The sequence below is a fragment of the Salmo salar genome, chromosome 21 (genome assembly GCF_965601325.2).
Source record: "Salmo salar chromosome 21, fSalSal1, whole genome shotgun sequence".
NCBI classification, from domain to species: Eukaryota; Metazoa; Chordata; class Actinopteri; order Salmoniformes; family Salmonidae; genus Salmo; species Salmo salar.
In genome coordinates this window covers 23,356,283-23,381,555 of record NC_138311.1, presented here as the reverse complement: position 1 = coordinate 23,381,555, position 25,273 = coordinate 23,356,283, and the positions used below count along the sequence as shown (strand labels likewise).

The 25,273-nt window shown below is 43.1% G+C and overlaps 1 protein-coding gene across 1 annotated transcript; it reads right to left on the bottom strand.

Annotated features, from left to right (window-relative positions):
* Positions 1 to 466: 466 nt before the first annotated feature.
* Positions 467 to 25,237, bottom strand: efhc2 (EF-hand domain (C-terminal) containing 2). The gene is made up of 15 exons (XM_014164470.3): positions 25,114 to 25,237; positions 24,563 to 24,751; positions 24,275 to 24,425; positions 23,862 to 24,085; positions 23,212 to 23,463; positions 20,484 to 20,591; positions 20,089 to 20,227; positions 16,052 to 16,217; positions 14,892 to 15,034; positions 14,485 to 14,681; positions 14,266 to 14,399; positions 13,613 to 13,807; positions 2,879 to 2,971; positions 2,685 to 2,787; positions 467 to 1,753 (listed from the first exon to the last, which is right to left on the bottom strand). Exons 1-15 carry the CDS (start codon positions 25,153 to 25,155, stop codon positions 1,643 to 1,645), a joined length of 2,247 nt encoding a protein of 748 aa, XP_014019945.2. The 5' UTR covers positions 25,156 to 25,237; the 3' UTR covers positions 467 to 1,642.
* Positions 25,238 to 25,273: the final 36 nt, after the last annotated feature.

Genomic DNA, 25,273 nt, shown 5'->3' with positions numbered 1-25,273 from the left:
CAGTTCTGGTTTAACGCCTCGTATCTTTTACAGTGTCTCTGAGGCCCTCTCCCTAACACACACAAACTCTATGTCTTACTATACTTTGTGAGGACTTTTTGGTGACCAATTGATTCCCATTCAAAATTCGATTTTCTCTAACCCCTAACCTAACCCTAACTCCTAAACCTAATCACTAACCTTAACCATAATTCTAACCCTAACCCCTAAACCTAAAATAGCCTTTTTACAAGTGAGTTCTGGCAAAATGTCCTCACTTCTCAGAATTTTTGTTGGTTTACTATTCTTATGAGGACTTCTGGTACTCACAAGTATAGTAAAACGTGCACACACGTGCACACACGCGCACGCGCACACACGTACACACAGTATACTGTTTTTAAGGGTCTTTGTTTTGCACATAACACAATTCAAGTGTACACACCATTTCCCACACATGTTAAAAACACAGACGTTTGGTTGCAAATGTAATCCATGTTCTTTAATTGAAAGTGGAAAATATACACAGAGAGCAGCGAGGTGATTGAGTTCATAGGATGATGATCTGGTGGTACTCCTTTCTATCTCTCTGTCCTTGTGTTGGGTTGGTTAGAGTGTCGGGTTGGTTAGAATGTTGGGTTGGTTAGAGTGTTGGGTTGATTAGAGTGTCGGGTTGGTTAGAATGTTGGGTTGGTTAGAGTGTTGGGTTGATTAGAGTGTCGGGTTGGTTAGAATGTTGGGTTGGTTAGAATGTTGGGTTGGTTAGAGTGTCGGGTTGGTTAGAATGTTGGGTTGGTTAGAATGTTGGGTTGGTTAGAGTGTCGGGTTGGTTAGAATGTTGGGTTGGTTAGAATGTTGGGTTGGTTAGAGTGTTGGGTTGGTTAGAGTGTCGGGTTGGTTAGAGTGTTGGGTTGGTTAGAGTGTCGGGTTGGTTAGAGTGTTGGGTTGGTTAGAGTGTTGGGTTGATTAGAGTGTCGGGTTGGTTAGAATGTTGGGTTGGTTAGAGTGTTGGGTTGGTTAGAGTGTCGGGTTGGTTAGAATGTTGGGTTGGTTAGAATGTTGGGTTGGTTAGAGTGTTGGGTTGGTTAGAGTGTTGGGTTGGTTAGAATGTTGGGTTGGTTAGAGTGTTGGGTTGATTAGAGTGTCGGGTTGGTTAGAATGTTGGGTTGGTTAGAGTGTTGGGTTGGTTAGAGTGTCGGGTTGGTTAGAATGTTGGGTTGGTTAGAATGTTGGGTTGGTTAGAGTGTTGGGTTGGTTAGAATGTTGGGTTGGTTAGAGTGTCGGGTTGATTAGAGTGTCGGGTTGATTAGAGTGTCGGGTTGGTTAGAATGTTGGGTTGGTTAGAGTGTTGGGTTGGTTAGAGTGTTGGGTTGGTTAGAATGTTGGGTTGGTTAGAGTGTCGGGTTGGTTAGAATGTTGGGTTGGTTAGAGTGTTGGGTTGGTTAGAGTGTCGGGTTGGTTAGAGTGTTGGGTTGGTTAGAATGTTGGGTTGGTTAGAGTGTTGGGTTGGTTAGAGTGTCGGGTTGGTTAGAGTGTTGGGTTGGTTAGAATGTTGGGTTGGTTAGAGTGTTGGGTTGGTTAGAATGTTGGGTTGGTTAGAGTGTTGGGTTGGTTAGAATGTTGGGTTGGTTAGAGTGTTGGGTTGGTTAGAATGTTGGGTTGGTTAGAGTGTTGGGTTGGTGTTGACACTACCGAACACGTCTTCCAGAAGGACAGAGTAGTTGATGCTCTTCACCTCTGGGCCTCTGGCTTCCCTGCTCCAGTCCACGTTAAACTGTGGACAACCAATAGTTGATTCAATTCAACAACTGCAAGACAAAGGGCCGAAGACAAGACAAGACACTGGACTAGGCCCTCATTGAGGATGACAGTTGACTTGCTTGGTTAAACAAAGGTTAGATGTACAAAATGAAATCCCTGGAACACTAGTAACATCCATGAATGTAGAGGTAGACATGGGTTATGCACGCCAAATACATTCACAAAACATGACAGCATTGGCTTTAAAATAGTGCAATGTTAGTGGTACAAAAAGTATGTGCCTTATTGTTCAAACAGTGTGTTAGCTCCACAGAGACAAGAGTCCCAGGCGGATACAGGTAAATGCCAGGCATCAGCAGAAGACAATCAGGAAAATAACAGAGCCTGGATGTTGGGACAATCAACACAAAGCAAGTCCTCAAGCAGACATAGGCAACTCTTCTGATGTCATCACAGTGAGAAAGAAATGTGAGGACGTGAAGACGCAAAGTCACGGCAGCCATTGTCACTCCTCTCACGTGGGTCTGTGGAGAAGGTTTAGAAAGGCAGTTTACCCCACCAGAGGATCCCTGACTAGTTTGTGCTTTGGACTGCATGTGGAAGAGAAGAGCTGGGAACCAGTGATAGTACACTGCTAGAGAACGAAGAGAGAATGACAGAGACAATACAGACGCACAGGCTCTCACACACACATGCACATGCAAGCTCACGGGCATGTACACACGTGCGAAGAGACTGATTCACAAACAGTGCTCTCTCTCTCTCTCTCTCTCTCTCTCAATTCAAGAGGCATTATTGGCATGGGAAAAATATGTTTACATTGCCAAAGCAAGTGAAATGGATAAAGTGAAATAAACAATAAAAAGTGCAGATGGATCTTCTTAGCTGGCTCTGTGCTAAATGCTAAATCTCTCTCATGCTAAATGACCCACTGAGTCTCTCACCTTCAGGGCGTCGTCAGGCAGGACAGGGGGAGCAGGGTTCTCTCTCCAGTTGATCCCTGCCAGAAAGGCATGGTAGTCCATCTCCTCAGAGCCTGCATCAAACCTGGACACACCACAGGACTCTCAAAGACTGTTGTATAAGCACACTTCCACTCCCATTGCTACTCCTCTTTCTTTCTGATCTAATTTCTTACTTCTTGAGGAGGGCCCTCAACAGGTCCTCAGCCAGTGGCAGCTGGAAGGCCTTACAGATGGTCCTGGCCTCCTTGGTGGAGAGATGACCAGTCCTGGATACACAGACCAGACCGGACAAGCACAGATATTAGGCAGGGGGGACCAGACGAGCACAAATATTAGGCAAGCACATATGAGAAATCATCATTGATGAAAGGCTTGAGTGTGTGTGTGTGTGTGTGTGTGTGTGTGTGTGTGTGTGTGTGTGTGTGTGTGTGTGTGTGTGTGTGTGTGTGAGAGGCCACATTTGTTTTCCCTGTGTTTTTGAGTAGTCTGGAGCCAGTCCTTGACATTATGACATACCGTCTTCATTATAGGGGCATTGGATAGGGAGGACATTTTAGACAAATCTGAAACTAACCCAGGGTAACTACATGGCCACATAAACAAGCTATGCTGATTGACCCTGTGGCGTGGCTAGCTATCAATTTCCTTTATGCCACAGTTCTACTGTGTGTGTGTGTGCGTGTGCGTGTGTGTGTGTGTGTGTGTGTGTGTGTGTGTGTGTGTGTGTGTGTGTGTGTGTGTGTGTGTGTGCGTGTGTGTGTGTGTGTGTGTGTAACTGCTACATAATATGCAGGTCTGTGGGGATCATCTGGTTCCAATGCTCCACTTACACACTGCTGGAACTAATTGCTGCTACTCAAGCAGCTAAGGATCTGGGGCCGCTGGCCAACTGATTGATGGCGGGCCGTGACGGTACCTGCCTGTGTGGCTCTGTGTATGTGGGTATGGGGTATATACACTATATATACAAAAGTTTGTGGACACCCCTTCAAATTAGTGGATTTGGCTATTTCAGCCACATCCGTTGCTGACAAGTGTATAAAATCGAGCACACAGCCATGCAATCTCCATTGACAAACATTGGTAGTAGAATGGCCTTACTGAAGCGCTCAGTGACTTTCAATGTGGCACTATCATAGGATGTCACATTTCCAAAAAGTCCGTTTGTCAAATTTCAGCCCTGCTAGAGCTGACCCGGTCAACTGGAAGTGCTGTTATTGGGAGGTGGAAATGTCTAGGAGCAACAACAGCTCAGCTGCGAAGTGGTAGGCCACACAAGCTCACAGAATGGGACCGGCGAGTGATGGAGCGCGCAACGCGTAAAAATCGTCTTGTCCCTCGGTTGTAACACTCATTACCGAGTTCCAAACTGCCTTTGGAGCGTCGGGAGCTTCATGAAATGGGTTTCCATGGCCGACAGCAGCACACAAGCCTAAGATCACCATGCGCAATGCCAAGCGTCGGCTGGAGTGGTGTAAAGCTCGCCGCCATTGGACTCTGGAGCAGTAGAAACGAGTTCTCTGGAGTGATGAATCACGCAGCATCTGGTAGTCCGACGGACGAATCTGGATTTTGCAGATGCCAGGAAAATGCTACCTACCCAAATGCATAATGCCAACTTTAAAGTTTGGTGGAGGAGGAATAATGGTCTGGGGCTGTTTTTCATGGTTCGGGATACGTCCCTTAGTTCCAGTGGAGGGAAATCTTAATGCTACAGCATACAATGACATTCTAGACGATTCTGTGCTTCCAAATTTGTGGCAACAGTTTGGGGAAGGCCCTTTCCTGTTTCAGCATTACAATGCCCCCATGCACAAAATGAGGTACATACAGAAACGGTTTGTCGAGATTGGTGTGTAAGAACTGTGTGTGTGTGTGTGTGTGTGTGTGTGTGTGTGTGTGTGTGTGTGTGTGTGTGTGTGTGTGTGTGTGTGTGTGTGTGTGTGTGTGTGTGTGTGTGTGTGTGTGTGAGACAGAAGTGTGTGTGTGAAAAGTGTGTGTGTGAAAGTGTGTGTGCACCCTCATACATGTACAGTGAGCTCCAAAAGTATTGAGACAGTGACACATTTTTTGTATTCCAGCACTTTGGATTTGAAATTATACAATGACTATGAGGTTAAAGTGCAGACTGTCAGCTTTAATTTGAGGGAATTTTCATCTATATGAGGTAAACTTTTTGTACATTCACTTTTAAACTTTAGTATTTGGTCCCATATTCCTATCACACAATGATGACATCAAGCTTGTGACTTTACAACTTGTTGGATGCATTTGCTGTTTGTTTTGGTTGTGTTTCAGATTATTTTGCGCCCAATAGAAATGAATGGTAAATAATGTATAGTGTCATTTTGGAGTCACTTTTATTGTAAATAAAAATAGAATATGCTTCTAAACACTTATAGTTAAAGTGGATGCTACCGTGATTACGGATAATCCTGAATGAATCGTAAATAATGATGAGTGAGAAAGTCCCAGAAGCACAAATATCATACCTCCAAAACACGCTAACCTCTCACCATTACAAGTGGAGGTTTGCGTTCTTCTTGTGTGATCTCATGTTGATCACGTGATTTAATGTGAAGTTAATGTGATAACATGTGACAGGTGAAGCAACATGTGATAACATGTGAGCACGTTAAAACACAATCTCATGTGAAATAAATGTGACAACGTGGGGAGGCTAAATTTCAACATGTGATACTATGGAACTACACATGCCAACATGTGAGCAGATATGAAAACACGAGTTCATGTGAAACATGTGATACCATGAATATGATACTGTATTTTTACAGCAAAATTTTACAGCAAAATTAATATGATGCTGTTTGCATAATGTGGACAATATGGAAATCAGGTATATATTTATTGGCAAGAATACAACACTTCTGCGTTTTGCCTAAAGTTGCAGAAAAAAATGAAGTAAATTTATTTAAAAACTTGGTGATATTTCTAAATGACAGTATTCTACTGTATTCTTATTTAAATTACTGTAAAATCTTGTACTGTGACCACAATTGGGATCCCATGAATGGGATTTAAACTCATACCCTCTCGGTTGCTAATAACCTGAAATATCCTGCTATAGTGCAGCTACACCACCAGATCTGTGTGGTGTAGATCTGGTTTCTTGGGACCTAGATGCTTGTTCTAGGTCCCAAGAAACAAAGAGATCTTCTGTTGAATCTGACAATTAATCTGGATGGTTGTACAGTCGTCTCAAATAAAACTGTGAAGGACCTCGGCGTTACTCTGGACCCTGATCTCTCTTTTGAAGAACATATCAAGACTGTTTCAAGGACAGCTTTTTTCCATCTACGTAACATTGCAAAAATCAGAAACTTTCTGTCCAAAAATGACTTTCCAGCTACCCAGATAAAGCACTAAACAAACTTCAGTTAGTACTAAATACGGCTGGTAGAATCCTGACTAGAAACAAAAAATGTGATCATATTACTCCAGTGCTAGCCTCCCTACACTGGCTTCCTGTTAAGGCAAGGGCTGATTTCAAGGTTTTACTGCTAACCTACAAAGCATTACATGGGCTTGCTCCTACCTATCTTTCCGATTTGGTCCTGCCGTACATACCTACACGTACGCTACGGTCACAAGACGCCGGCCTCCTAATTGTCCCTAGAATTTCTAAGCAAACGGCTGGAGGTAGGGCTTTCTCCTATAGAGCTCCATTTTTATGGAATGGTCTGCCTACCAATGTGAGAGACGCAGACTCAGTCTCAACCTTTAAGTCTTTACTGAAGACTTATCTCTTCAGTAGGTCCTATGATGAAGTATAGTCTGGCCCAGGAGTGTGAAGGTGAACGGAAAGGCTGGAGCAACGAACCGCCCTTGCTGTCTCTGCCTTGCCGGTTCCCCTCTTTCCACTGGGATTCTCTGCCTCTAACCCTATTACAGGGGTTGAGTCACTGGCTTACTGGTGTTCTTCCATGCCGTCCATGGGAGGGGTGCGTCACTTGAGTGGGTTGAGTCACTGACGTGGTCTTCCTGTCTGGGTTGGCGCCCCCCCCTTGGGTTGTGCCATGGCGGAGATCGTTGTGGGCTATACTCGGCCTTATCTTAGGACGGTAAGTTGGTGGTTGGAGACATCCCTCTAGTGGTGTGGGGGCTGTGCTTTGGCAAAGTGGGTGGGGTTATATCCTGCCTGTTTGGCCCTGTCCGGGGGTATCATCGGATGGGGCCACAGTGTCTTCTGATCCCTCCTGTCTCAGTCTCCAGTATTTATGCTGCAGTAGTTTATGTGTCGGGGGGCTAGGGTCAGTCTGTTACATCTGGAGTATTTCTCTTGTCTTATCCGGTGTCCTGTGTGAATTTAAATATGCTCTCTCTAATTCTCTCTTTCTGTCTTTCTCTCGGAGGACCTGAGCCCTAGGACCATGCCTCAGGACTACCTGGCATGATGACTCCTTGCTGTCCCCAGTCCACCTGGCCGTGCTGCTGCTCCAGTTTCAACTGTTCTGCCTGTGGCTATGGAACCCTGACCTGTTCACCGGACGTGCTTGTTGCACCCTCGACAACTACTATGATTATTATTATTTGACCATGCTGGTCATTTATGAACATTTTAACATCTTGACCATGTTCTGTTATAATATCCACCCTGCACAACCAGAAGAGGACTGGCCACCCCTCATAGCCTGGTTCCTCTCTAGGTTTCTTCCTAGGTTTTTGGCCTTTCTAGGGAGTTTTTCCTAGGGAGTTTTTCCTAGCCACCGTGCTTCTTTCACATGCATTGCTTGCTGTTTGGGGTTTTAGGCTGGGTTTCTGTACAGCACTTTGAGATATCAGCTGATGTACGAAGGGCTATATAAATACATTTGATTTGATTTGATCTGTGAGCATGAAAGAGATATAGGCCACAGACTTATTGGCAAGAATGCGTTTCTGCACTTTGCTGAAAGCTGTCCAGAATCAAGTAAATAACTGTCCAATTATCTCCACCAACGTAAAACTAGCAGTGCTCAACGACATCGTGGAATACACATTCATTCTTTAGGGATTTGAACTTGTAACCTCATGGTTGGGAGTGCATCAATGTTGCAAACTTTGTAAGAGAACGTGTCAGTAATGAGCTGCACTGCAAAGAGTTTATTGTGCATTTTCCAGTTATTTATTATTATTTATTTATTTTCACCTTTATTTAACCAGGTAGGCCAGTTGAGAACAAGTTCTCATTTACAACTGCGACCTGGCAACTTGTTGATGTGAATTTGGAATTTCTTACTTGTAAACTACTAAGTTATTGTAATATTTACAGTCATTTTACCAGTAACTCACAGGACACTTGCTGCCACTAGCAATCCATGGCAGTGATCTACTGTGCATTCATTGACTCTTCTGTTGACAACATGGGCATCACTTAGCAGCAGCAGCATACTGTAACAGCGGCAGCCTATCAGAAGATTGCAGGTGTAGTTTGTTGGAGGCGTGGCTTTCAGCCAACTCTTTTTGGTCTCCCATGGAAGGGAATGTCATCTCAGTTAATCTGGTGTGTTGTAGTCTGTTAAAATGCTCTGTGGAAGTCTGTTCATAAGTAAAGCTGTTAATGATGTAGCCTTGTTAAAGGCTGAAATATGTGCATGCACTACAGAAGAGCAATTAATATTTAATAGCTAGTCTCCAATCGCCATGTTACTGTATTACTCACATACTTACCATACCACCAGGTCAGTCAGTGTGATTAGTTACAGTAAGTTACTGTGAATTTCACAATTACCCACTTACAACAACTTGACATTGAGGTCAAAATCAAACATTAACCTCCAGTGAACCAGCTGCCATTCAAGTACTCATAGCTCTTGATTGGCACAAGATCTTACAAAAATGATAGATGTGACTGTGTCATAAGAAGTGCTCAACCTTAAACACAATGATAAAACCACTTAAACTGGTACATCATTCAGACTGACAGTTGGCACAAATACAACATATTTTAGACCATGCCCTTAAATATGCTAATGAGCCCCCGCAAGCACATTGCCCCACCAACGTCTCAAAGTGCAGTATAGCCTCGGTCACATGCTAGTTGGAACACTGAAATGATCAATTCGTTAATTCGTTGAATGCGGCACGTAATCAACTACAACCAGTTAGCGAGTCAGACATTTCTGAGTTTCCTAGCTTAATGCTGCATTTGTAACCAAGTGGAAAGTGGGAATTTACCACATACGACTAGGAAAAATCAACTTGAACGGCCCTCCAACTGGTAATTGCTGGTGGGAAACTCGTCCGTCATCCTGAGCTCCCCGTTCTCCCACATGCTGACCTCTGACGTTACCTATTAAGGAAATAACCTTTACAGCATTTTTGGCAGTTAAATGCAACAACAAAACATTATTAATTAAAAGCTATTTATTAATATGGTTTTTGAACACTATAATTTGTTTACAAGCAGGATACCTGTACTTTTAGATTATGGTTTACTCATCTTGTTGGCCATTAGCCAATCAGTGTTTCTCAACGAGTTGAAAGCACATGAATGCATCCAACTGGTATTTACGACTTCACAACTGGTAAATTACCACCTCCCACATGGTTATGAATGCAGCATTAAAATGTAAAATATTGGGTAGAAAAATGTACCATTATACTAGATTATCTGCACATGTACTCTAAAAGGTACCGACTAGTACCATGCGAGTTCCTATTTGTAGCTCTGTACCCTTGACCATTCTGTACACCAGGGAACAACACGGCACCGTAACGTAGTCATAGCTCCAACACTGCCAAAACACCAGCTATGCAGGTGTCGGCTATTGCGTGTTTATGCTTAAATCTAGGCCTTTTGCTCCCAAGTGGCACAGCGGTCTAAGGCACTGCATCTCAGTGCAAGAGGCATCACTACAGTCCCTGGTTCGAATCCAGTCTGAATCACATCTGGCCGTGATTGGGAGTCCCACAGGGCGGCGCACAACTGGCCTAGTGTCGTCTGGGGTAGGTCTTCATTGTAAATAAGAATTTGTTCTTACCTGACTTGCCTAGTCAAAACATTTTTTTTATGTCAAGTATCCCTGAACACTGCTACTTTTTTCTTTGGTGTTGTTGGATAATCACACAATTATTGACTTGATTCCGGGAAACTTTTAGCAAAGTGGAGGAATGTATTCTTGCCAATAAATCTGTGGTCGATCGCTGTCATTGTCACAGACCTGTTGACAAAGCAGGAAATTCAGGTTGCTGTCATCTAAGAAGTTTGTCATCTAGTGAGTTCAAATCCCAAGTGTGGCTGCGTCCCAAGTGTGCTAACCAATGTTGAGGTCAATTCCATTTAAGTTCCAGTCAATTCAGAAAGTAAACCAAATTCCTGGTTTACAGCATTGAACATAATTGGAATTATAATTGGAATTTCTGAATACAGTTCGTTGTTGTATATTTACTGACAAAATAGAGTTAGAAATTACATTAAAAGTTGTTTCCACTATTTTCACCGTAACCCAGTAGCCGGTAACTTACTATAAAATAATAAGTGCGTCTAAAGTATCCTATAAGTTTAAATGTAAATGCAAGTGAGGCATGTCAAGTTGAATTGCAGGACAGGCCAAAAAGTAGCGTACCCCCAAGTGCATTGCGATTGACAGTATTTACAGTGCCTTTGGAAAGTATTCAGACCCATTGACTTTTTCCAAATTTTGTTACGTTACAGCCTTATTATAAAATTGATTAAAACATTTTCATCCTCATCAATCTACACACAATACCCCATAATGACAAAGCAAAAACAGGTTTTTAGATTTTTTGCAAATGTATTAAACACAAAAACACAAATACCTTATTTACATAAGTATTCAGACCCTTTGCTATGAAACTAGAAATTAATCTCAGGTGCATCCTGTTTCCATTGATCATCCTTGAGATGTTTCTACAACTTGATTGGAGTCCACCTGTGGTAAATTCAATTGATTGGACATTATTTGGAAAGGCACACACCTTTCTATATAAGGTCCCACAGTTGACAGTGCAAGTCAGAGCAAAAACCAAGCCATGAGGTTGAAGGAATTGTCCAAAGAGCTCCGAGACAGGACTGTGTCGAAGTACAGATCCAAAAAATGTCTGCAGCATTGAAGGTCCCCAAGAACACAGTGGCCTCCATCACTTTTAAATGAAAGAAGTTTGTAACCACCAAAACTCTTCCTAAGGCTGGCCGCCTCGCCAAACTGAGCAATCGGGGGAGAAGGGCCTTGGTCAGGGAGGTGACCAAGAACCTGATGGCCACTCTGACAGAGCTCTAGAGTTCCTCTATGGAGATGGGAGAACCTTCCTGAAGGACAATCATCTCTGCAGCACTCCACCAATCAAGCCTTTATGGTAGAGTGGCCAGACGGAAGCCACTCCTCAATAAAAGGCACATGACAGCCTGCTTGGAGTTTGCCAAAAGGCACCTAAAGATGAATGGAGCAAAGTACAGAGAGATCCTTGATGAAAACCTGCTCCTGAGCGCTCAGGACCTCAGACAGAGCGAAGGGTCACCTTCCAGGAGGACAATGACCCTAAGCACACAGCCAAGACAATGCAGGAATGGCTTCGGAAAAAGTCTCTGAAGGTCCTTGAGTGGCCCAGCCAGAGCCCGAACTTGAACCCGATCGAACATCTCTGGAAAGACCTGAAAATAGCTGTGCAGCAACGCTCCCCATCCAACCTGACAGAGCTTGAGAGGATCTGCAGAGAAAAATGGAAGAAACTCCCCAAATACAGGTGTGCCAAACTTGTCATACCCAAGAAGACTCAAAGGCTGTAATCGCTGCCAAAGGTGCTTCAACAAAGTACTGAGTAAAAGGTCTGAATACTTATGTAAATGTGAAATTTCAGTTGTTTATTTTTTTATAAATTAGCAAAAATGTCCAAAAAACTGTTTTTGCTTTGTCATTATGGGGTGATGTGTGTAGATTGATGAGGATATATATTTTTTTAATCCATTTTTTAATAAGGCTGTAACCAATACAGTATTGTATTACTGTAGAACAGTACAGCAGAATGGCAAATATTTCCCACAAAACAAACAGCAATTGCTACCAGTGTAATTTCATGTTACATGATTTCACATGTGGAAAATCCCATGATTTCACACGTTGAATGTGAAATTTCACGTGATATCATGTGAAAACGTGTTTTTGGAACATTTCACAGGTGAAAATGTTTTTGGGGAACAATTCACATGTAACATTTTACATTTGAAAACTTGTTTTTGGAAATCTTATCGCGATATTACACGTGAAATCATGTGAAAACTTGGTTTTGGAACACTTCACATGTAACATTTCACATTTGAAAACGTGTTTTTGGAACACTTCAAATGTGACATTTCACATGTGAAATAATGTGAAAAGGTGTTTTTGGAACACTTCCATCAATCAAATGTATTTATAAAGCCCTTTTTACATCAGCCGATGTCACAAAATGCTGTACAGAAACCCAGCCTAAAACCTAAAACAGCAAGCAATGCACAGTGGCTAGGAAAGAATCCCTAGAAAGGCCAGAACCTAGTGAGAAACCTAGAGAGGAACCAGGCTCCGAGGAGTGGCCAGTCCTCTTCTGGCTGTGCCGGGTGAAGATTATAACAGAACATGGCCAAGATGTTCAAACGTTCATAGATGACCAGCAGGGTCAGATAATAATAATCACAGTGACATTTCACATGTGAAATCAAGTGTTTTTGGAGCGCTTCACATTTAATGCCCCGTGCACAAAGCGGGGTCCATACAAAAATGGTTTGTCGAGATCACTGAGGAAAAACTTGACTGGCCTGCAAAGAGCACTGAACTCAAACCCAGCGAACACTTTGGCTGCGATCCAGGCCTAATCGCCCAAAATCCGTGCCCAACCTCACTAATGCTCGTGGCTGAATGGAAGTCCCCACAGCAGTGTTCCTACATCTAGTGGAAAGCCTTCCCAGAAGACTGGAGGCTGTTATAGGAGCAAAGGGGGGACCAACTCCATATTAATGGATTTTGGAACGAGATGTTCGACGAGCAGGTGTCCACATACTTTTGGTCAGGTAGTGTAATTTGCATCTGTTTAAGTCTATCAAAAGTGTGCAAGTTTGAGCATGTGCAGATCTTGGTGGTAGGCCTATGGAATAATTCTTTCTGAATCAGCACTAATTAGATTGATCAATAAAAGCCCTAATTGTGGTCTTCTTAAATGAAAGTAGTTTTTGACAGTATGGAGCACAACACGAGGGAGTTTAGAAGGGAGGAACTCCCTTGAACTTTTATTCCATATGGCTGGGAACCACACTGCAGCAAGAATGCATTTTTCACTGGCTGTCCACTGGTCACAAAAACAATGATTAATAGGCAGTTTAAACTTCTTCAATTCAACCACTATTGGGTTAAAATACACATCTGTGAAGATCCATCCACAACAACCACAATCCGTAAGGCGCAAATAGCTAAATGAGTGAGCATCAATCTGATTCACATCAATGCCCTATGTAGATATCAATAATAAGTGATATCCGTATCGCTGTAGACTACACCACTGCTGTCATCCTTACCGCCAAGCGTTTATTCAAGTTGGATAATCTTTGGATGCCGACAGCAGTTGAACCATTGGAAGACACAGCTTTGACTGTAGCCTACAAAAGCCTATGCCTGCTCCTGGTGGTTCATCATAGTGGTCTCTGATTTGTGGTCAGACTTGCTCAAGCAGAACAAACTTAAAATTGCCCTTTTTTCTATGCTGATTTGAATGCACTTGAGAAAACAGAAAGGTGTCAGAAAACAGTCACGCAAACATCCTTTCTGAATTTAAAAGTAATCCTAGAAGTAATCATCTAGTTTTTCTATAGTGTCTGTAAACATGTGATCCGTTACTCCCCAATTGTGTATACGTGTGTGTACCTGCGTGTCCGCGTCCCTGTATGTCTGTGCTTGAGTGTGTGTATGACTCCCTACCTGTGTCGGTCCTCGTGTGTGAAGGCTCTGGTCATGTCGGAGAAGCTCTCAAAGTGTTTCTTGCGTAGGTGGTCCTGAGCCACAGCCAGCATGAGGCCCACCTCTGCCTCGGGCTGCTGGCGCTCACAGAAACAACGACCGAGCATCATCACCTCGTGCTCCGACAGACCACACTCCAGACCCACCAGCAGGCCCCTGGCAAACACACACACACACACACACACACACACACACACACACACACACACACACACACACACACACACACACACACACACACACACACACACACACACACACACACACACACACACACACACACAACCAGAAACATTTGCTTCAAGGATCTGCTTATAAACTGCTTATGAACACCATAGTTTGATGACTACTAAATCTTGGCACTGGGGCTCTAGTTCCTGGCCTTGGATCTGGACTTGTTTTGGATCTGAGGAGCTGAATCAGAAAACACCCAAATCAATTCATTGGGACCATACTGTAAACAGCTGTTTAGAGAGAGAAGAGAGGAGTAAGAGAGGAGTCCTATATGAAGGGTTGGTAGGAGATCAGTCCAGTGTTTCCAGGGTCAGAGGAGAGAGGGATAAAAAAAAGAGAAGAGGGGAAGAGGGGAAGAGGAAGAAAGAGGAGTGTACTACCTGAAGGGTTCGTAAGGGATCAGTCCAGTGTTTCCAGGGTCACTGAGGGTGAGGAACTGTTTAATCTCATTCTGTTTGTCCTCAGGGATGGAGCGGATCTTACTGATGATGGAGCCCATGTTAGCCCTGGGAAACTGGACAGAGAGGAGAGGATGAGATGAGGAGAGGAGAGAGAAAAAGAGAAGAAACAAGAAAAGAAGAGGAGAAAGTGCATTGTACCTCCTCAGCGTGTTGCTCCATGTAGTTGAAGGCGTACTCATCAGCGTCGATCAGCTGGAAGCCCTGGTTGTTGAGGTTGATCCTGGCTCCTACATACAGGTCCTGGGCACTGAAATACTGGGACATCTCACTCTTAAACAGCTCCTGACCAGGCTTCTTCACTCTGCCACGCTCAAGGAACTTACCCGCCAACACACCTGGGGGGCACAGAAGGGGACTTTTGAATATGTGGAAGAAGTCATCTCAACCTGTCAAAGTAAAGTAGACACTTCCACTTGACTTCACTGCGGAAGAGAGGAGGAGGAGAGAAAGTAAAGTAATCCTCATTAGTATATCCACTTGTCTCTTATGGGTATTCTAGAAGTGCCGACTGATAGCCTGGTCCTAGCTAGCCAAACGGTCCCTACCGGTGTTCCTCTGAGGCGGTTCGAATACACAGATGGTGTCGTCACTGAGGTAGAAGGAGATTATGAAGAGTCTATCTCTGTCGATGGGATTTTCAGTCACCATCTTCCCCATAAACCTCAGCACGTTGCTCTCAAGGCCCTGTCTGGTAGGGGGAAATACACACACACACTCACGCACACACACGCACGCACGCACGCACGCAGACAAGCAGGCAGGCACTCTCTCTCACACATACACACACACACACACACACACACACACACACACACACACACACACACACACACACACACACACACACACACACACACACACACACACACACACACACACACACACACACACACACACACACACACAGCGAGAGGAGTTAACATATATCTAGACACTTACAGTAGATACAGCATCTAAGAAGCATACATATTACTGTCAAGTGTCTACAATGTAATTCTCCCATTTAGGCTGTAAGGACGAAATGGGAGAATCGAGCAAGAGCTGAAGACTTTATATAGGCACCGTAATAGGTATAAGGTTTCAAGAAAATACACTCCCCTCTGTATTTATTTGGACAGTGAAGCTAAAATATGTAAATGTGGTTTTATAATCTGTCAATTTGGCTCTATGATGAGTGAGAAAGTTAGCAAAAAAAAGCTTACCTCTCACCATTACCAATAAAAGGGGAGGTTAGCATTTTTTGGTGTGGTATGATTTTTCTCACTCATCACTATTCACGATTGTCCATCATCATGGCAGCATCCACATTAATGTAGAAGTGTTCAGAAGCATCATCTATTCTTATTTACAAAAAGTTTGTAGTCACAAGCTTGATGTAATCATTGTGTGCTAGGAATATGGGACCAAATACTAAACTTTGGACAATATTAATACACTATTAGTGAATTTGTCAAAATACTGACTTCTTCAAATGGGGGGACTAGATACATAAAGCGCATTCATTTCTAAATGGTAAAACAGATATGTACTGTCACCTCATAAAACATTTGATACCAAATCCAAAATGTGTGTATCAAGTGTAAAAAAAGAGAGAAAAACTTATGAGAGGTAAGTTACAAACGACAATGTCTTATGGTGCTTTGACTTGAACTGTAGTGACCTATCCTAAGTAGTGTCTCCTGAGTGGTGCTTTCTTGACTCTCACCTGTCTTTCTCCATGAGCTTGCGGAAGTCTTTCTGGGGGGGTTTGGGCAGCAAGCCCTGGCAGGAGCACAGTGAGTCCTCTTCAGAGCCAAAGCCATTGTAGGGAGGTACAGGCCTGGGGGGCTTAGGGGCCAGAGGTGCCTTGTACTGTACTGGGCTGAAGTCCTCTGAGAGAGAGGAAAAATAAATGGATAAAGAGATATATATACACTATATATACAAAGCCAGCAATCCGGAGTCGCCTCTTCACTGTTGACGTTGAGAGTGGTGTTTTGCGGGTACTATTTAATGAAGCTGCCAGTTGAGGACTTGTGAGGCATCTGTTTCTCAAACTAGACACTCTAATGTACTTGTCCTCTTGCTCAGTTGTGCACCATGGCCTCCCACTCCTCTTTCTATTCTGGTTAGAGACAGTTTGTGCTGTTCTGTGAAGGGAGTAGTACACAGCGTTGTACAAGATTTTCAGTTTCTTGGCAATTTCTCGCATGGAATAGCCTTCACTTCTCAGAACAAGAATAGACTGACGAGTTTCAGAAGAAAGTTATTTGTTCTGGTCATTTTGAGCCTGTAATCGAACCCACAAATGCTGATGCTCCAGATACTCAACTAGTCTAAAGAAGGCCAGTTTTATTGCTTCTTTAAATCAGAACAACAGTTTTCAAGCTGTGTTAACATAATTGCAAAAGGGTTTTCTAATGATCAATTAGCCTTTCAAAATGATCAACTTGGATTAGCTAACACAACGTGCCATTGGAACACAGGAGTGATGGTTGCTGATAGTGGGCCTCTGTACGCCTATGTAGATATTCCATAACAAATCAGCCGTTTCCAGCTACAATAGTCATTTACAACATTAACAAGTTCTGCACTGTATTTCTGATCAATTTTATGTTATTTTAATGGGCAAAAAAATTGCTTTCTTTCAAAAACAAGGACATTTTTAAGTGACCCCAAACTTTTGAACGGTAGTGTATATATATATACGGTACCAGTCAAAAGTTTGGACACACCTACTCATTCAAGGATTTTTCTTTATATGTACTATTTTCTAGATTGTAGAATAATAGTGAAGACATCAAAACTATGAAATAACACATGGAATCATGTAGTAACCAAAAAAGTGTTAAACAAATCAAAATATGTTTTATATTTTATATTCTTCAAAGTAGCCACCGTTTGCCTTGATGACAGCTTTGCACACTCTTGGCATTCTCTCAACCAGCTTCATGATATAGTCACCTGGAATGGATTTGTGCCTTGTTGAAAAGTAATTTGTGGAATTTCTTTCCTTCTTAATGCGTTTCAGCCAATCAGTTGTGTTGTGACAAGATAGGGTTGGTATACAGAAGATGACCCTATTTGGTAAAAGACCAAGTCCATATTATGGCAAGAACAACTCAAGTAAGCAAAGAGAAATGAGAGTCCATCATTACTTTAAGACATGAAGGTCAGTCAATCCGGAAAATGTCAAGAACTTTTAAAGTTTTTTCAAGTGCAGTCGCAAAAACCATCAAGCGCTATGATGAAACTGGCTCTAATAAGCACCGCCACAGGAAAGGAAGACCCAGAGTTACCTCTGCTGCAGAGGATAAGTTCATTAGAGTTAACTGCACCTCAGAAATTGCAGCCCAAATAAATGCTTCACAGAGTTCAAGTAACAGACACATCTCAACATCAACAGTTCAGAGGAGACTGCATGAATCAGGCTTTCAATGGTCGAACTGCTGCAAAGAAACCACTACTAAAGGACAACAATAATAAGAAGAGACTTGCTTGGGCCAAGACACATGAGCAATGGACATTAGACCGGTGGAAATCTGTCCTTTGGTCTGATGAGTCCAAATTTGAGATTTTTGGTTCCAACCACCGTGTCTTTGTGAGACGCAGAGTAGGTGAAAAGATTATCTCTGCATGTGTGGTTCCCACCGTGAAGTATGGAGGAGGAGGTGTGATGGTGTGGGGTTGCTTTCTGGTGACACTGTCTGTGATTTATTTAGAATTCAAGGCACACTTAACCAGCATGGCAACCACTGCATTCTACAGCGATACGCCGTCCCATCTGGTTTGCGCTTAGTGGGACAATCATTTGTTTTTCAACAGGACAATGACCCCACACACCTCCAGGCTGTGTAAGGGTATTTGACCAAGAAGGAGAGTGATGGTGCTGCATCAGATGACCTGGCCTCCACAATCACCCGACCTCAACCCAATTGAGATGGTTTGGGATGAGGCGGACCGCTGAGTGAAGTTAAAGCAGCCAACAAGTGTTCAGCATATGTGGGAACTCCTTCAAGACTGTTGGAAATAGGGTGGCTACTTCAAAGTTCTTGACATTTTCCGTATTGTCTTAAAGTAATGATGGACTGTCGTTTCTCTTTGCTAATTTGAGCTGTTCCTGTCATAATATGGATTTGGTCTTTTACCAAATAGGGCTATCTTCTGTATACCACCCCTACCTTGTCACAACACAACTGATTGGCTGAAACGCATTAAGAAGAAAATAAATTCCACAAATTAACCTTTAAGAATGCACACCTGTTAATTCAAATGCATTCCAGGTGACTACCTCATTAAGCTGGTTGAGAGAATGCCAAGACTGTGCACAACTGTCATCAAGGCAAAGGGCGGCTACTTTGAAGAATCTCAAACATAAAATATATTTTGATTTGCTCAACACTTTTTTGGTTACTACACGTTTCCATATGTGTTATTTCATAGTTTTGATGTCTTCACTATTATTCTACAATGTAGAAAATAGTAAAAATAAAGAAAAATTCTTGAATGAGTTGGTGTTCTAAAACTTTTGACCGGTAGTGTATAAATATATATATATATAGACAAGGAGAGATGTGGGGGCAGATAAATAGATAAATAGAGAGAGACAACAACAGTTGAAGGAAGAGAAGAGAAAGAAGGAGAAAGAGTAGAGATGGAAAGAGAAGGCAACAGGGGTAACAGTAACCTATATAACCTTTGACCCCCTGAGGTCCCCAACAGGCCTCTCCATCATTGATCGGCTGTGACTAATACAGGGAACCCCCCCATAGCCAGCCTAACCTAACCTAGCCTAGAAACACATGAGGGGGGAGGGGGGAGGGGGGAAGGGTAGGGTGGGGTGGACTGGCAGTCTAACGCCCACAGACAAGAGATTGGTTACTGCAGACTGGTTGAACCCCCCCATTTTGATGGCGCAAAGCGGCAGATATGTTGCCGAAAACACAAGTGCATGAATCATGCTGATAGCGGCTTCATTTGAAAGCTTCTCGCTCAGAGAGGCCAAATGGCTGGCGGCGGTGGGGCGATCACTGGGATCTAGTGTTGATCAGGGCCAGGGAGACAGATAGGCCTGGAGCTGTTATCCTCACTCTGAGCACCTGGAAAATGTTATATATCTGAAATCTATAATTCCAAAACCTTGTTTACTATAATGTCAGTGCTGCAAATGCCACTCTATCACCCAAGTCCACCATTGTTGGTCCAGGCCTGGTTACTGTAAAGCACTTTGTGACAAATGTTGTAAATGTTGTGTTTCATACAGTATATAAACACAATTTGATTGATTGTCAGGGATTATTGTAGGGCTCACATGGTTTTGATACAATGGAGAGAATTGCATAAAAAATGTAATAATAATAATAAAATGATTATAATTATGTTATTTTAATCTCCAACGGGTCACAAATTGAGCCTTCACTAAATCTGAATGACAAAATCTGAATTAGGGATATGGAGAGCATCAAAGGGTAAATTTACAACATTTTAAGATTATGGGAAATACTTGACAGTGGCACTGAAATCGACATTGCAAAACAGGGGCACTTGAGTTTACTTGGTCAAGGTAGTGAAACTTACAGTCTATTATACTTATACTGACACCCTGTGGTTATACACCAGAACCGCAGGTGATGGGCTTGGGGTGTGGGATATGGCATTGTGTGTGTGTGTGTGTGTGTGTGTGTGTGTGTGTGTGTGTGTGTGTGTGTGTGTGTGTGTGTGTGTGTGTGTGTGTGTGTGTGTGTGTGTGCGTGTGTATCTCACCAATGCCGTATTTGGAGCGGTAGAACTCTTTGGTGAAGTTGTCACAGTCACAGATGACCACCCTGCGTCCCCACACGTTGACTATGCCCCCCAGAGTCAGGTCACTGTCCTTATAGAACTGCTCATGGACCGCACCTGTCTGAGAGAGAGAGAGAGAGAGAGAGAGAGAGAGAGAGACATTAGCTGAGAGTAAGCTCCCTTCTTACAGTAAAATATGCTGGATCAAACTGATCCTGTACACTCAAAGACACAGAGATACAACTTTTGGAAACAAACTGCTGTTTCTACAACATCCCTTACAGTCACATAAACCCTAGGCTTATTTTCCGTATAGCATTCAATATGGACAAATATGTCCATTTTTGTCTCTAAAAAAACTCTGCAACAGCACCTACTTTGAGGCTGTCCAGGATGTAGCGTCCTCCCTGGCCCATAGGACCAAAGACGTTGAGCACCGTACGGTCTGTGATATCTCCGGGCTGACGCTTGGGGTTGGGAGCATGCTGCAGGAGAGAACAGAGGAGAAAACACACCAATGGAGAAGAGTCAGCAACACACACGCACGCACACACACACTTACACGGTATAGAAACACACATGCCAACTAAAACACACACACATACACATGCACTACACCAAACCACACAACACCAAACACTACAGCAACCACACCACACTACACCAAACCACACCACACTACACCAAACCACACCAAACCAAACCACACTACACCAAATCACCACCATAACCACACCACACTACACCAAACCACACTACACCAAACCACCACCATAACCACACCACACTACAGCAAACCACACCACACTACACCAAACCAAACCACACTACACCAAACCACCACCATAACCAAACCACACTACAGCAAACCACACCACACTACACCAAACCACACTACACCAAACCAAACCACACTACACCAAACCACACTACACCAAACCACCACCATAACCAAACCACACTACAGCAAACCACACCACACTACACCAAACCACACTACACCAAACCACCACCATAACCAAACCACACTACATCAAACCACACTACAGCAAACCACACCACACTACACCAAACCACACTACACCAAACCAAACCACACTACACCAAACCACACTACACCAAACCAAACCACACTACACCAAACCACCACCATAACCAAACCACACTACAGCAAACCACACTACACCAAACCACACCACACTACACCAAACCACACTACACCAAACCACACTACACCAAACCACACCACACTACACCAAACCACACTACACCAAACCAAACCAAACCACACTACACCAAACCACCACCATAACCACAGCACACAGATTGGTTGGTACTTGCCTCCTGGTTCTTGGTCATGGAAGCAACATAACAGGGAGAAAGAGAAAGAACACAGACTGACCAAATCATCATCATTTGTCTTGAGGGACAGATTTATTTTGTATCTGGGGAGAATCGTTATGTCCAGCTGGCTAGGAGGTTCAGATGCAACCTTTCAGGATGACATTTATAGAAAGGCAACCGAACAAACAGCATGACAATCACTGGATTTTACAAAAGGAAAACAACTGGAAAGGAACGATGAGTTAGTGTCTGAACAGTGACTAGAGAAGAGATGAGGAAAGATGCTTCAGGGAGGCTAGACGTGACTACAGACCTGTCAGAGTGGATGAGAGCTCTGTGAGAGAGGGAGGCCGAAGCCATTCAAGCAGAAGAGAAAGAGAGGCACCTTTCCTCTTTTGACTATACTTCAACCAAAACATATCACTCCCCTTATACAAATGCTTCAAAGCAGCGAAACAATGGCAGTTTAGATTTCCCATCTTCTGCCCTTCCTTTAATTTCCTCTTGAACGTTAAGGAAAAATGTAGATTTCCGCCTAAATAGACATACCCAAAAGTTATTATTTTTAACGGGATGGCCATAAACACTAACTTGTAATGCTGCATAGTTATAGAAAGGATTGGAACTCACCTTTTTGGTAGAAATAGTTCTAAATTACTCCCTTTTGAGGACACAAGCTCAAGTACATAGTACAAATATTATAAAAATCTAAAAAATCATATGAATATAAGGCTTGAAATGACTGACATGTTTTCTAAATAGAGTAACAATCAAATTATAAACAATTTACTATAAGATTTCACCTTTATTATAACTTTAAAATAAATATTATAGTATTAAGGGACTACAAATTTGGCCCCATTTCATATAACAGACGACAGAGCATTTTCTGCCAAGCCTCCTCTGAGCGACACAGAAACAACATTCAAATATTTGAAGAATCGTTACAACTTCAGCTTTCCGCACAAAGTGATTTCGTACCTCTGTGACCAAAATAAAGTGGTCGTGTTTCAATTCTACAAATTGATTTTGTATTTTTTCATGTTGAGAGCTCTAAATCCGGCAGAGAATATCACTAGACTGTCCCCTCTCCTATGCCGTCTCCCAGGCTGGGTTCCATCGCTCAGAGGCAGAGCAAATCAATTATTTGTCTGGATAGGCCAGAAAATGTGACACGCCACTCCCTATGCAAATAACAGGTGTGACACTGCAAGTCAGCTCTGCTGAGAGAGTGGTAGCGGAAAGTGTCTGTAAGCTTTCTGCTCCTATAAGGCAGTGGTTCCCAAACTGTGGGGCACGATAAAAAAATGTTTTTTTTTTTTTTTTTTTTAAATGTTTTATTTATTTTAAACTCAATCGGGCATTCAACTTACTATTGAAAGTTGTAATAGTAGAATGCTAAAGGTGCAATTTCGAAATCCGGTAGTGCATCAGCAGTTTTCCTCTTGTCATTGCAGACGTTTCTGCTACCAGAGCTATTTATACAGTAAGTTGTCAGGAATGTTCAGATCAACTAGCCCATGTCAGGTAACATTTTTTAGCTTGGTTTTGTAGCCAACTGATTTTGTTGTAATGTCTGAGTCACTCAGATATCACATGAACACACATAGGATATGACAAAATGTGTAGAAAGCAGGAAATTTGCTTTAAAATGGCAACAACAAAAAACACCTCATGCGGGATGCACCCCAATTATGGAAAAGGCGACCCGAGTGAAAAAGTTTGGGAAACATTGCTTTGTACACACATTTCCCATCTAACCTTGGGCAGCTTGCTACGGTGCAGAAACTTTGGGGTGGCATCCCGGCCTGAGTTGGGGTAGATGACCTCCCTGATCTCTATGGTGTCATCGGCCAAGAAGTAGTGCAGGGTGAGCTCGCGCGGGTCCCCAAACATGTTCTCTGAGTCGTCCCAGTGGCAGTAGAACCGCAGCACATTGCGGTCGTGGTCCAGGAACTGCTTGAGCGTGTCCAGCCTCTCGTATGGACGCAGCGGCTTCATACTCTTCTCCATCTGTGGATACACAGACAGATTATTGATAATACTGTATACTTTATCAATACATAAAGTCTACAGTATACAGCTTGGTAGCTACAGATTGTGTCTGTATGTATAGAAGTCATGTAATTGTGATAATATCCGATAAACAGATGTCAGTCATTGTTTTCTGACAGGTGGCATCTGTGCAGTGAGCTCCTCGATCTGTCAGAGGACAATGTAAATCAATCAGCCTGAGTAGTTTCTGCTCAGTGTGACATGTTTCTCAGGCTGGCACCTTGGCATTAGATCAATAGCAAAGCACTATGTTCAACACAGAAGATGGTACCACTTAATCCATAATGTCACCGTCTCTGTTATCCCTCTCTTCCTCCCTCTCACCCTCCCTCATTCCCCCTCCTCTCTAATCTCACCTCTTGCCGTAGGTTGCTGTAGGGGTCCAGGGGAGTGGAGGTGGGGGGGTTGAGCCGTACCCCCATCTTCCTGAGGAAGTTTCTGGTGAAGGGGTCACAGTCGGTGACCATGAAAGTGCGTGAGTACAGCACCATCTGCTGGTTGATGTTGAAGTCGTGCACCGTGTAGAAGCACTCATCATCTGGAGGGGGCAGTGGGATGCGGTGCCGACGAATCAGCGTTCCTGAAAATAGGAAAGAATTATTCAATTTTTTTAGATTTTGTAATAGTTAAACCTCTTTAACATAGAGGGCTTTTCCTGTAATCATCCGTCTTTTTGCAGGTACTGGTTTCTGTTTGAATAGGGGGTAGAAATTCAGGTAGATCTCAATCAGCAATTTACCTGCTCAAGACCTAGGTTAAAATACCTCACCTTGTGGTATTCCGCTGTTCTTTAATTCAGGCTCTACCACCTGGATTGTGTCGTCTTCCAGGTAGAAATAGATCTTACACTTCCTGACGCGGTACTTCTCCTCTCGCTTCTGAGGCACAGCCTCCTGGAAGAAAGCATTGAAGCTCAGCACCTGAGGGAGAGGGAGGGATGGTGAGAATGGAGCAGTCTGTCCAACTCAGTCTGTCTATCTGTCTGTCAGTCGTGTATCTGTAATCTACTGCACCTTTCAAAGATTATTTGGAAAGCACAAAAAATTATATGACAGACCTGCTTGTCAAAGGCCACCCATGATGGAGTGTCACTGCCCTCTCCATTGGGGAAGACAGAATAGTTTGGTTGAGACTTCTGGCCCAACAGCAACTCCCCTCCAATGCCTGGCTTCCCAGAGCCCACCATCATACGGACCCCGTTGGAATAGTCAAAATGCTGGGACTTGTGGAATTTGTCTTTCCCCAACTGGATGAAAAGATGTCACAAGTCAGTCAAGTAAAGACTAGAGTCATATGCAGAGAAAATATTATGGTTTGTGGCTTTATTTATTTGTATTTAACCTTTAAGTTTAGTGGATAATGTCAGAAAAGCAGGAATTCATCATATTCAATGTGTTTTCTTAAGGTTCTTGCAGCAAACAGGAATGCATTTTAATGCAATGAATTTGCACAATCTATGGAAGATGCTGCGAGGGAACATGCTAGCGTAGCAAGCGCTACGTGTTGTTCTATTCGCCTCAATTCACAAAATAGGCTAACTGGGGTCAATAATCCAAATAATCTCAAATGTATCCACTAATTTAACAGGAAACATTGCACAAAACTTACGTTTTTGTTGAGAGAATTAACAGGCAGCGTCGGCAGTGCCATAGTGGCATTAATTGGGATATAAATATACTTTTTCCTCCGTCCAACTCGTGAGAAGTTCGTTCGTCCTTCCCGTTTGAGGTTGCCATGGAGCGTGCTGTTATCTTGCGTTGCCTGGCAA

Coding starts and splice junctions, on each gene's coding strand:
- efhc2 (XM_014164470.3), bottom strand. CDS start 25,155: ATGGCACTGCCGACGCTGCCTGTTAATTCTCTCAACAAAAAC. Junction 24,086..24,274: donor GAACAGCGGAATACCACAAG/GTGAGGTATTTT, acceptor TCCTATTTTCAG/GAACGCTGATTCGTCGGCAC. Junction 20,592..23,211: donor ACCGTAGCAAGCTGCCCAAG/GTTAGATGGGAA, acceptor TCTCTCCTGCAG/CATGCTCCCAACCCCAAGCG.